This window comes from Sinocyclocheilus rhinocerous, unplaced genomic scaffold (genome assembly GCF_001515625.1).
Source record: "Sinocyclocheilus rhinocerous isolate Xijiao unplaced genomic scaffold, SAMN03320098_v1.1 scaffold28, whole genome shotgun sequence".
Taxonomy (NCBI): domain Eukaryota; kingdom Metazoa; phylum Chordata; class Actinopteri; order Cypriniformes; family Cyprinidae; genus Sinocyclocheilus; species Sinocyclocheilus rhinocerous.
The window spans coordinates 2898921-2912751 of NW_015652416.1; the positions used below are offsets into that span (position 1 = coordinate 2898921).

General features: G+C 37.1%; 1 protein-coding gene across 3 annotated transcripts in view; it reads left to right on the forward strand.

Annotated features, from left to right (window-relative positions):
- LOC107715037 (POU domain, class 6, transcription factor 1) overlaps positions 1–11937 on the forward strand; it is a 19493-nt gene extending 7556 nt beyond the window's left edge. Inside the window, exons 2-12 of one of the 3 annotated variants that reach the window (XM_016521078.1) lie at positions 679–808; positions 1113–1192; positions 4139–4322; positions 4541–4656; positions 7272–7497; positions 7741–7946; positions 9255–9383; positions 9499–9735; positions 10281–10416; positions 10643–10811; positions 11578–11937. In XM_016521078.1, coding sequence (XP_016376564.1) covers positions 4148–4322; positions 4541–4656; positions 7272–7497; positions 7741–7946; positions 9255–9383; positions 9499–9735; positions 10281–10416; positions 10643–10811; positions 11578–11923 — 1740 coding nt within the window. In that variant the 5' untranslated portion in view covers positions 679–808; positions 1113–1192; positions 4139–4147 and the 3' untranslated portion in view covers positions 11924–11937. The remainder of the gene's footprint in view (positions 1–678; positions 809–1112; positions 1193–4138; positions 4323–4540; positions 4657–7271; positions 7498–7740; positions 7947–9254; positions 9384–9498; positions 9736–10280; positions 10417–10642; positions 10812–11577) is intronic. The other 2 variants (XM_016521076.1, XM_016521077.1) reach the window with 2 other exon arrangements.
- The last annotated feature ends 1894 nt before the right edge of the window (positions 11938–13831 follow it).

The following is a 13831-nucleotide window of genomic DNA, read 5'->3' on the forward strand; positions in this document are numbered from 1 at the left end:
TTTGGAGTAAAAACATGTTATTAAATGTGGTATTTTCACATGCTTTCAGATGGAGCAGCATTTACTACACAGAGCCGTAGATCACTGACAAGCTACGCAAAATCGCGTTCAAAATCGCAGGCAATTCATTGCGATTTTGAACGCGATTTTGCGTAGCTTGTCAGTGATCTACGGCTCTGTGTAGTAAATGCTGCTCCATCTGAAAGCACGTGCTGGAGATTTACTACTAAACACAGAACTGGCTTTACTGACGAGATGCGCATGAAAATCACATTCGATTATTTGCACAGCCCTAGTGAGCATACACAAATAAAAGGAGACCCTTTACAGATTCAAGTGATGTATTACTTTTATGTGTCCAATCAAAAGTGACGGAGCATTTTAAGTTCTTTTTTCTGTCATCTGGAAAATATGCAAGTGCTCCCGCCGGTGTCTTTGCTGACCCCAGGCGGTTAAATAATGTAGGATGGGACTTCCTACAATTCCCTGAATTGTGAAAAATGGTCTCTGACAGGTGGTTGTAGCGGAGGGGCTAAAAAAATATAAACGCTCTTGATGAAAAGTTAATGTAATGTAATTGAATTGAATTAAATGGAGTCAACTTTTATATCATGGTGGAGATAAAAGTATCTATCTAGTGCTGTCAGGAATTTTTATTGACCAGCTTCTTTGTCTCAGGGGTACTGTGGAGCTGGTAACATCCCCTTCAACCACTATGCAGAATCAGTGATCTCCTCAGAGCTTAGACTTCATCATGGACACTGAGGATCTCCCTGCAAACAATGCGCCACTCACCGTCAATGAACAGGTATTCCTGAGTCAAGTCATAATTCCCATACTATTCTCACTACTTGCATGAAGTGTTACCAAAACACAGATGTACCTTAACATTTCATCACATGTCCAGCCTCATGCCCCACATGTGTGAGTGTTCAGTCTACGTTCACAGCACAAGCAATTCTTTTTTGGTGGTGAGGTGTTTGCAGAAAGCATTGCTTATGCCGATTTTTGGGCAGACGCTCTCGTTTGTTTGCTGTACTCATGTCACTTGTGTCCTTGTTGGGTTGGTTCTTTGTGTCCTAACGTGTGCTTGGCATCTCTGTTCTCTTTAGCCATTCACTGTCTGACTGCAGAAGTGTTTTCTCAGCTTTTAGGTTCCTGCACTTTGAAATTCCCAGCACAAGACGACCAGGTATGCATCTTCTCCTGAGTCTGTACTGCTCTCTGTGCTGCGCTGAGCTTCCCTCTCTGCCTGAGCCCTGCATTTGCTCCTGTGATGTTTCTCTGATCTTGACTGAAACATGATTGAGGAATGTTCTTAATAAAAAGCTTAATAAAAATCAGACATTAAGCTGAGCAAAAGCTTCAAAACTGCATCATGCTATATTATAATACACTTCCATTTAAAAGTTGCATTTGTTTGATACAGTAACAAGAGTAATATTGTGACATATTTACAATTTTAAATACAATTTCAATTTAAAATAGCTGCTTTTTATTTTAACATATTTTAAAATTAGTCCTGTCAATAGATAAAAAAAATTAAATAATCATATTTTTTTTTTCTGAAATTAATCGTGATGAATCCCACCTAACATTAAAGTTAAATATACTTTTATATTGCAATAATTTCACATTCAATCTTTAAATTAATGTAGAAACAACATAAAGACAGTATATTTTTAATATTTGTTTAATGGCATCTTTTTTATGACTGAAGGCGAGTATCACTGATACCAATACTACTGAAGTCTCTAAGAAATAGTTTTTTCCCCCCTAATATTTAACCATTGACTATAGTGCTACCAAAAATATATTTGCATTGTTTTAAGGGTAAGTTTAGGGTAAGAGTAGGTATGGACGGGTAGGGGTAGGTATGGACATTAAAAAAAAGCCTCAAACCACATGAATAAGATGCTGGTAGCACAATTTGACACATAGCATTTTTCGCTATCGATTTGTGCTACCTATCTTTTTAATGGGAGGTAGCACAAACTGCACAATCTGAGCAGGTAGCACAAATCGTCAGAACACTGGTTCTGTGATTAGTAGTAAATCTCCAGCACGTGCTTTCAGATGGAGCGCATTTACTACACAGAGCCGTAGATCACTGACAAGCAACCTGTGCCCTTCAGCCAGTAGGTAATATACAGAAATTGAATAAAGTTATAAAACACTAAATTCTAAATTAAATATAGATGAATCCTTAAAGCTACAAAAGTTATTGATTTCCTCATTTTTCTTTTGTTCTTTGATTAACAGACATCACAGCAACTGGGTTAATAGGTTATTTGGCTGCTATTACTTTAAGAGCTGCCGCTGCTGAACGTGACGCAGATCTGACATGCATGCTCGTAGTTTCAGTCGCGCTTTAATATGAAATGATACAGGCTACAGCGCGCGCTGCCGTATTTGTGCGTGCAACTGAAGAGCATGCACTATGAGCACAGTATAATGGCTGACAGGACAGGAAAATTAGTTTTTACTGACATATGGCCTGACAACATCTCATCTGACCGCCGTTTAATGTTCTACTGAAGCTCCTCGTCACCTGTACGATTTCTGCGCTCGTTTGAATAGCACCTGTCGCTGAGGTGAAGTTGGAGTGCGTGTCTGAAAAGTCTCCCATTTCATGTGGTCATAAAGGCATTCTGCGTCTAAATAAATGCAATTCTTATCAAGAAAAAAGAGACAGAAGCAGCAGTTGTGAGTAGGGTGGCCAAAGTCTAGCTCCGCCCCTGCGTTAACTGCATTAAATATTTTTTAACGCTGTTAAACTGGAAAAATTAATCGCCTGCGTTAATGCACTAATTTTGACAGCACTATTTAAAATGTAATTTATTCCTGTGATGCAAAGCTAAATGTTCAGCATCCATCATTACTCCAGTCTTCAGTGTCACATGATCCTTCAGAAATCATTCTAATATGCTGATTTGCTGTTTAAGAAACATTTCTTATGATGTTGAAAACAGTTGTGCTGCTTCATATTTTTGTGGAAACCATCATACATGTTTCAGGATTCTTTCGTAATTAAAAAGTTCAAAAGAAACTTGAACATTAGTGTCATAGTTGGACAGCAAAATGTCAACGGCTCTTGTTGACAGCAGAGTTTACATGGTCTTCATGGTCACCTCTTAACATATTAGAGCATCTGCTGGTGCTTTTTTCAAACTATTGAGCCTCTTGTACAGCTGTTAAATGCATATGAAGCATATGTGCCAAATAGGGCTGGGCAATATTGCAAAAAATTCAGTAAATAAGGAATAATAAATGTTTGTTTGTATGCACTAGTATAACACAGCATAATAAAGAAAAGCAATATTTACCAACTTGCATATATAATGGTTTTTACCAAAACATTGTAATACGTAAAAATGTGCATGGACGTTCCTCCATGTTGTGTTTTGAGTAATGCTGCAAATGAGTCTTTTGAATTAAAATAGACAGCTTGAAATTAACTACAAAAATTAAAATATCCGCTTAAAATTTTTCAAAGGTTTTTTTTTTTTTTTTTTCAAAACTTTGTTGTCTTGGATTAATAGTGACACTTAGTGGTGTGAATGTAGCATCGTACAAAAGTTTTCCATTAACAATTACAGATGTTCTATTCACACTCAGCCATGGCTTGTTTATTCCATGAGCAATTGTGTTCATAACAGGAGGGTTAAGTGAATGGTCATGTGATCTCAACATGGCAGCCCCAATAAGACGACCTGTTTCATGTCAGATAAAACTGCTTTTATTAGGCTACTGATATGACTGGAGTCTTTTTCTCATGTGAGTGTATGTGATTTTAAATTATTATTATAAATTGCTTTGAAAAAGTATTTTTCATTTCTTTAATTCTTAATTTTTTTTTTAATCTGGGTAAAAATTGCTGTGTGCACCTTTAACCACCAAATAAAGATCACAATAAATGAATTGCCTATATTTTATATATCGCCCCACTCTAGTTGCATAAGCTCTTTTGCTCAGCAAATGTCACCAATAATTTAATAAAATGTCTGAGAGATCAGAATATACACACAGGTGTAAACTCCATAACAGACCATGGCCCATTTTCATCTTGTCAACACTGCCCCTCATTACCCCGAACAGGAGAGCATTTATAACTGGTTCCTAACGCCCTTTCTTCCAGGTCATTGTCATGTCAGGACAGGAGACCATCCGTGTGCTGGAGGTGGAGGTGGATACAGCCTTGTCCTCTTCAGGGGCTGATGGGAATGTGGAGTCAGGGGGCGAGGAGGCTGCTGTTCAGAGCCTGGATGTAGCTGAGGAGGCTCCATTGGACAGTCCAGTAACCACAAGCACTACCACAGCTGGTGAGACTGAAACTTACTGATATAAATAGCCACATTAGTTTGGTATCATAGCAACCCAGTATTCAAAGCCACCACCATCAAAGAGGCATTTATTGTCATAATTGTATTAAATGCATGGCTTGAAAGAGACGCCACCATTGATTATGTTTCCTATGCATGGAAATATCAGGGCAATTTTTTTTAAAGGTTTCAGCAAATCTACCTCTCTTTGCATGTAGTGTCTGTGGAGGTCTCAGCACCTGCAGTACAGACCGTGGTCTCCAAAGCCCCCATAAGTGTGCCTCCGGCCCAGCCACAGACTAGCGTTCCCATCACTGTCCAGGCCTGCCCACAGGTGAACTCCAATTTCCTTTTTTGCCATTTAAAGGGGTCCTATTATGCTCTTTTACAAAGTCTTGATTTTGTTTTGGGGGTGTACTAGAACAGGCTCTCATACTAGGTTGTTCGAAAAACACATTATTTTTCACATATTTTACATTATTACAACACCTCTCTCCCCAGTCTGGCATGAACGGCTCGAATAGTTCCTGTATCAAATGAAGACCGCCTTCTGAAATACGAAATGTGCCATGATTGGTTAGCTGGGCCAGTGTGTGTTGTGATTGGCACCACTCGGTGCCTGGTCGGGAAATATCATACCCCTTACCATAGGCTGTGAGCTTCAGTGTAAATATTGTGTCAATATTAAATCAATTAGAACGCGATTAAACCCGGATGATTGTAACCACTCTAAGTTCGTCTGCCTTGGGAAAGCTAGCGTGCCTCCGACATAGTGATAACACTCGTTCCCTTCTCTAGTGCAGCTCAACCAGGTCTCATCCCATTCGTCGATATTTGTGATATATATCGAAAATATGCGTTGTAGTCCAAACGAGTCATTCGTTGTAGTTTTTGAAAAGTGATTTCTGTTAAATAAAATATCTCCTTATGAATTGGACTTTGAGCTTTGTAACTTTGCAGATCGTTTTTATGCTCAAACAGCAACATTACAGACTAACTAAAGTTGAAAAAGTGAAAAAGCATAATAGGACCCCTTTAAAATATTAGGGGCCACTTTCAGTGTCATTTTTGCCTCAAGCTCTTGATCATTTCTGACTCTGGTCTTCATATCTGAATGAACACAAGGATGTTCATATCATGACATTTCTAACTTTCTAAATGAACATTTACAAGTGATCCACTAAGCATTATGTAGTGCAAAAATGTTAATATAATAATAAATAAATACTGAAATAAATAATGATGTCTATGGTAGCAGTCAAAATGGAGCAAATCACCTTTTGAAAGCAATTTTCGCTTCAAATTGCCGCTTCAAATAATGTTTGTTGATTACAATATTGATAACATTGTTTTGCCACTAGGTGGCGACTTAGAGACTGTTAAATGTATTTGTGATTGAATCATTCATTCAAGAGATTTATTTAAAAATGCTGATTCATTCAGTAATGGAACAAGTGAAGTATTTATGATTGAGTCATTGAATCATTCAGTCAAACATTTTTTTTTTAATATTTTGTCACAGTCTCTAGTAAATTCCATGTTATTTTGCTTAGTTCAGAATCGTGAGAGAATCATGATCTCTATTTGATTATCATGATTCTCAGTTTATCCAGAATCGTGCAGCTCTAGTGAGGGGTACCTAGCTCTGTAAAGGTTAAAAACACCTGCTTTAAATTAATTAATTTATAATTTTGGTAACACTCCCAATTTAGCAAATAAGTGTTATTTTATTATTATTTATATACCATTATAGTATTTATTAATATTTATCCATCTTTACCTCTTAACTCTAGCACTCTCTATTATAATTCTATTCTTTAAAAAAAACTTGTCCCTTTTAGACTTGCACTCTACTAGGTAGTGTTACTACCTGCTTGTTTTCTTGAAAAAAAAAACTAACACTAGCTTCTCTAATCTTTTTGTATTCTATCTATTTGTTTTCTTTTTATTTATTATACAATTAACAAAAGCAAAAAAGGCCTCTAACACTAGCTTACTCTATTCTTTTTCTATTCTGTCTGTTGTCTTTTAAAAAAAACCTTGCTACGTGTATAGCGTTAAGCTAACTGAGACTTGTTATAGCACTTGCATATCATTGCTCTTTTGTTGATTTTGATTGCTTCCATTGCCCTCATTTGTAAGTCGCTTTGGATAAAAGCGTCTGCTAAATGACTAAATGTAAATGTAATATTTTAAATTAGCTATTATTTCATCAGTGTATATTGTGATTTTAGTTAAAGTTTTAGTTTTTTTTTATGTTTAATGCATTTTTATTAAGCTTTATTTTGTTTTTGTTTTAGTAATTTTAGTACTTCAGCTTAAAGGTCTTTGCACACTGAGTCCGAAATTCTCGTCCGAAGTTTTCACACATTAAAAAATATATACAACCTCACGTTGTGTCAATCATGTTTACACACTGCCTCTGAAACTTTCGTCCATCATAAAATAAATCGGATCAGGTTCAGTTTTCTGTATTTTCGCGTCCGTAGCAAGCATTTTGATAGGAAAGGATGATGAATACGAAAAAAACGTAAACACGCATCAGAAAATTTCGGACTCAGTATGCAAGGACCTTAAGGCTGAAATACACTTCATGACTTTTGTTCAGATTTTTTACTTTGATTCTAGTCTGAATGAGTCGACGCTTTTAGCATCAGCATCTTTTGTAACCATTTACAAAGTGGGCTAGTGTGTGATGCCTTGTTTAAAATGTAAATTACAGCCTTTAGACTTGTTTGTTTCAGTTAGTTGCAATGGTAAAAAAAATTTTTTTCCATCTAATGTTTGTTTAATATTATTTCAGTTTTTCTATTAACAAAACTGATTTATAACAGTTTTAAGTGACTATAACAACATTGGTGCAGAATGTCAGAAAAATACCTATAAATGTCAAAACAATTGAAAAACCTTTCTCAGAATAAATAAATCTATATGCCATTACCTTGCCAGGTCCTGACTCAGGATGGTTTGGCCTCTCTGATGACTGGCATGCTTGCCCAGCAGGGTTCTCTGGGTCAGCCCCTGCTCATACCTCTGAGTATGGCTGGATCTGTGGGGGGTCAGGGGGGTCTGGCAGTGCTCACCTGGCCCACCGCCACTGTCGCCACCCTCCCTGGTCTCGCTGCAGCCAGCCCTGCTGGAGGACTGCTGAAGCTGCCATTTGCAGGACTGCAAGGTATGGTGCTGAAGCAAATTTTGCATACTGATCCTGCGCAAAATTCTGATGCCATGGAATTAAATTTAAAATACATGGATTAAGGGCAGCATTTTATGTTTATATGAAATGGTGACTTGTTCAGGCCAGTCAGTAGTTCACAATAGTGAACATTTTAATGGTACAAGGTGTTTTACTGAGCAGACAATCTCAGAAAAACTATTTATTTTTGACTGTTACAATAGCTTGTTTTTCCTCTTCCAGCTGCTACTGTGTTGAACTCTCTCCAGACGCAGCTGCAGTCACCTGCGCAGGCAGTCCTGCAGCCCCAGGTGTCTGCTCTGCAGGCGGCTGTGCAGCCAACGCAGACCACACCAGCCACCACTGCGTCTGTTGTTCAGAAGGTGTCAGAGCCCAGTGCCTCGGTCGCAACACTTCAGACTGCAGGCCTGTCCATCAACCCTGCTATTGTGAGTAGGGAACACTTCTGTTGTGGATAGAAACATGTAATTGGGTTCAGTTGTATCATATATGTGGAAAATTGGATTTTGAAATGGAAATGTGCAATATATTGGGACGAAATGGGGTGCTAACCAATTTAAAAAATTTACTGGCTGGTATTGGATATTCAAGAGGCAGTTTCTTGAAGACTGCTTTCATATCAACAATTCATCTAAAAAATAGTTTTTGATTTTAGCATTTATTGAATTTTTTTGTGGACGAAATAGTATAGATTTTAACTTTTTATAGATTTTCACTATTTATATTAAACAACACACACCTTCAAGTAATTGATAGGTGAGTTGGAAAAAAGACCAAAAAAAGGTCCAACTTCAAAACAAAGCACATTTTGTTTATTTATTTAGTTAGTTAGTCAAAAGTTTTAGGGCCAGATTTACTAAATGGCAAATTAGTGTTAGAGAGCAATTGCATAAAAGCGCCGATGGGAGGGGAAAATTCTGTGTGATTTACTGACAGTGTGCACATTAAAGAACACAGACGCAGCCAGATCATTTCCATAATGACCAGCGCAATCTACCAAGAGCAGCACAAATTACCACCTGCTTTAAGACATGCTTTTTTGGGCGTTAAATAATTACGCAAATACCAGTAATTTGATGAGTGCAAACGTTAGTAAACCGCGTTGCGTGATTCATTTTAATACTCTCCTCCCATAAATTTTGCGTCTGAAAGGGAAACTCCTACAAATGTATATAAAAATAACTCCACGCCTTTTCAGCGCTAATTCTTCACTGCGCGTCTTTAGTAAATCCTGACAGTACTATTTTAACACCAAAAGATGGTTTACGCTGGCTCAAGCTGTTAGTAAATCTGGCCCTTAGTATTCCAGGGCTTGATTACTTACAATTATGTTCGAATATTTCTGTTAAGATTTGTATAAATCTTATTTCTAAGAAGATTGACTATAGTTTCTAATAGACAATAATAATAATAATAATAATATTAATTGTTGTTGAGTAGTTTTTGTTATTCGTTATTCATTTATTTATTGTTTTATAGTTTTTTAGATTATATATAAGAAGAAGAGAAAAGAAAGAAACAAGGAAAGAGAAATATTTCATAAATCATATGCACACTAGATAGAAAGTTTATGGAAATATTCTAAAATCTTAAACTTAAGCTCATCTAAAACACTCTCTTGCTGCTTTACAAGTAATGGCATTTTCTTTCAGGAAATGCATCTAGTCTTAAATTACTAAAGATAATTTCATAATGAATTCAGTCTAATCTAATCAGGAGTGTTTTTCCCCCTTCAGATTAGTGCAGCTTCTCTGGTAGCTCAGCCTCAGTTCATCAGCTCTCTCACTACAACTCCCATCATCACCAGTGCCATGTCTAATGTGGCAGGACTCACGGGTCAACTCATTACCAATGCACAGGGCCAGGTTAGTATTACATTTAAATATATTTGTTCATTTAATAGACACATTGTTCCTAAGGGAAAGCCTTCTCACACAATTTTTACATATCAGTCTCATCATTTTCATACCTGTGTTTCAGGTAATTGGAACACTTCCCCTGCTGGTCAACCCTGCATCACTGGCTGGAGCTGCAGCAGCCTCTGCGTTACCTGCTCAAGGTCTGCAGCTCCAGACTGTGTGCCCACAGCTGTTCCTCAACTCCCAGGGCCAGATCATTGCTACAATAGGAAACGGTCCAACAGCTGCTGCCCCGTCCGCCGCCTCCGTCCTCCCCAAAGCCACTGTGCCCCTGACACTCACCAAGACCAGCACACCGGTACTGAAGTGCCGCCCACTGTGGCTCTTCATTAGTCTGTAAACACACAATAAACATTTTGTGCAGTCTGTGCACCATTTTTGTACTTTTTTAAGGATAAATATATCTTTCTTTTGTATGCATAGCACCCAAGAAGACCTTAGCAACTGCTTGGCATCCATCTAACAATGCTCTATCATCCATTTAAAATGCCAACGTAGGATCATTGTAAAATGTGTTTCCAAAAATGTATCCATACATACAATTAACCACAGTTTCTACCTGAAATGAACACAAGTGGCATTAAAATACCAACAACTTCCATTATGATTACAAAGCCATATTACTGATTAATAATGACTTATTTTCCCACTTTTTAACACCACTCAGCAGACGTTTCATTTCTGAAATGGCATGATAAATACAACAAGCAGTGTAATAAAATGTTGAATTCATGTTCATCGGTTTCAGATAAAACTGAACAAGCTTTTAACGCCACTCACAGAATGTGAAATATTTCTGAAATGATTGTCATATTTGGTAATGGACTGTGAGTCGTTCTCTAGGGTCCTGTTGGGAAAGTGGCGCCATCTAAAGTCATTATTGCTCCCCAGCCGCAAGTGGTTAAATCAGTCACATCCCTCACCTCTACCGGTGCCATCGCCTGTGGAGACATGCCTACAGTGGGGCAGCTTGTCAGCAGTAGGTTTATGTTTTTCTAGTACTTTACTGTTTATGCAATGTAAATGCAATACTGCAAACAACCTTCTTCAGTCACGTAATTGAATAGGAGCAATTCTGTAAGGTGCGTTTAGATCAGGTTTCAGTTTTGAAGATTGATGCTTCAGTGACTTGTGGGTAAATTACTCATGTTGTTTATGATCTGGAGAGAATCCAAAGTCCTAATTCAATTTTTGTTTTCATTAAGAACCACAGTCTGCTGTGAATGAAGAAGAGGCCATTAATCTGGAGGAGATCCGAGAGTTTGCCAAGAATTTTAAGATTAGACGGCTCTCTCTGGGGTTAACACAGACTCAAGTGGGTCAGGCTCTCACCGCTATGGAGGGTCCCGCCTACAGTCAGTCAGCCATCTGCAGGTTATTCTCTTTTCTATCATTTCTTTGTTTCTGTCTTTCTTTTCTAGTCTTAACGGGACTGATTGGACCACTCCCACTCCATTTAGGTTGTGTAAATTGTGCCATTAAAGAAAGAAAAAAGTTACTAGTGACACAAGGCTCTTCTTTGTATACAGCATTTTTGTCATGAAGCATAGATTATACAAAGCTTATTTATTAGGGGTGTAACAGTAAGCAAGAATTGATGGTTTAGTGCATACTGTGGTTTTGAAGTCACGGTCCTGTACTTTTTTGGTAGTGTGAGGTGGGGGGAGGGGGGCATACATCTCTGAACAGTCAACAAATTGTGGCTTTAAAATATATTGTCTTTAAATATAATTAGAATTAAATTTCTCAACTAATGTTGTAAACTATATAGGGAACCCTATTACAGGTGCATCTCAATAAATTAGAATGTCGTGGAAAAGTTCATTTATTTCAGTAATTCAACTCAAATTGTGAAACTCGTGTATTAAATAAATTCAGTGCACACAGACTGAAGTACTTTAAGTCTTTGGTTCTTTTAATTGTGATGATTTTGGCTCACATTTAACAAAAACCCACCAACTCACTATCTCAACAAATTAGAATACTCCATAAGACCAATAAAAAAAAATTTTTTAGTGAATTGTTGGCCTTCTGAAAAGTATTTATTGAGATGCACCTGTATATATCAACCATCCATGTCCATTTAATGTCTTACATACACATATTACACTCCATTATCTTGTGTTCCTCTTGTTTCAAGATTTGAGAAGCTTGACATCACTCCTAAAAGTGCCCAGAAGTTGAAACCTGTGCTGGAGCGCTGGCTGGCAGAGGCTGAGCTCTGGAATCAGAAAGGTCAGCAGAACTTGATGGAGTTTGTGGGCGGAGAGCCCTCCAAGAAGCGCAAGAGGAGAACCAGCTTCACACCGCAGGCCATCGAGGTCCTCAACACTTACTTTGAGAAAAACTCCCTTCCCACTGGCCAAGAGATTACAGAGATTGCCAAGGAGCTGAACTACGACCGAGAGGTGGTTCGGGTCTGGTTTTGTAACCGTCGACAGACTCTGAAAAACACTAGCAAGATCAGCTTGTTTCAGGTCCAGTAGAGCTATGGTACGTCTCTTAGAGTGCAACAGAAAAACTTTTTGGACCTTGATGTATTGGTGCTAGTTGCGAAATGACTGACTCGCTGTTGTGATGAAGCCAGTGGCACTCAAATTGTGTACGGTCCTAAATATTACCAAACATATTCTTTCTGTTGGTTTTTTGTTTCCGTTATGCTGCATGCAGAGTGACTTTTTGCCATGCCACCACAATTTCCAATGCTAAAATGGCTTCTGAACTATTTAAAATATGGAAGAAGCTACGAAATCCAGTAGTTGCTGTTTTTATAGATGAAAAGAAGCACTTCATTAACACATAAAAAGGAAAACGTCTAAAATATTCTCCCTCATCTAGTGTTTTTTTTTTTTTTTTTTTTGCACAACTAAAGTTGACCGTTAAAAATTGCTTTTTGCTGTAGCAATAACAGCTATGGCTTTTGACTACATATAGTACATTTAGAAGGTTTTTTAATCATTTTTTAGTTCAGTTTCCATGAGTGAAGTGGTTCCCCGTCTTTGTGCTTAAATACTGTAGATGTGTTTTGGTCAATGGACAATCATAGTACTCTGAATCAGAAAGCATGCCCTGCTTTTATGTGGCTAAATCCAATTATTCCATTTCGGCTGTCATCGTAATTTCATATTCAGAATTGTATGATTTCAACTGTTACGTCTATCTGTTGATTCAAATAGGAAACGGTAACTGTATCAGAGATTACAATGACTGATGTAGAATATGTCCTATGGATTTTACTGTTACTGTTTTTGCCATAATCAGTTTAGTAAAGCAGATCTTAATATCAGGAGATGCTATTGAAGAGAGACTTGCATCTATATCTATATGGGGCACTTAAGAAACATTTGCTGAACAGCTGAACGTTTGTTTTAATGTTGATCGATGAGCCGTCAAACAAGTGTTAAAGGATATTACTAATATAAAGGCAGTTCTTCATTTATGAATTTGGATTGTGCTCTCATTTGTATTCTGTCGCAGCAATATTCACAGGTCATATGAACATTTCCCCATCTAGTAAAACAGCCCAGACAGAAGTGTGTTGTAACATGTTTCACATGTTTGTTCTAAGCATAAAGCTATATTGTTCTTATGGACCTTCAGTATTTATCTAATGGATTATCTTGATTGGTACAATACCATACATTTACATTTTAATGTTGTGAAGAAGGAACGATATTAGACATAGTGTTTTAACTAATGGTATACATGGACTAAACATGAAAAAGCAGCATCTGTTCAACAGTTTAATCTGCACAGAGCTTATTGATTTTAAAATGGGGCATAAATGCATTTACAGATTATAAACAATTGTATGGTACTCCATTAACTATATTTATTTTGTATCAATTGTAATGTTTGGTATGAACTTGTTATTTGAATAAATTAACACTAAACACACTTGTTGTATTTGACTTGAAAATCTTGGTAAGTACCATTTGACATCTTTCCGGTCATGATTATATTCATTATACTCGGACTACAAAGAAAGTTAACAAATTAATTCTCAGAACACATAAGTAACCTGTAGACATCAAAGTATGTGGATGAAGTTAATTTTAAATGACTGACAACTTGAAGGTAATATGTCACAAGGAATGTTTTGTAGGCCTTAGGTTTTGGGTCTTTAGTTTTACTATTGCGACAATATAGCAGGGCCTTTACCACCATAATACTACTATCAAAAAAACAATGTGGTTTTTTTTCAAAATCAAATCATGCTAAATGTTTTTTTCTACATGTGTTCAAAATTATTTTTCCTAACAAATATCATAGAAAGCATGATGGTAATGAGGAGCAATCCATGGTTTTTCATGGTTTCTCTGGTCTTAAAATAGCATTGATAAACCTATTGTTACTATGCAAGAAATAAAATTGCCATTGCCATGGTAACTATA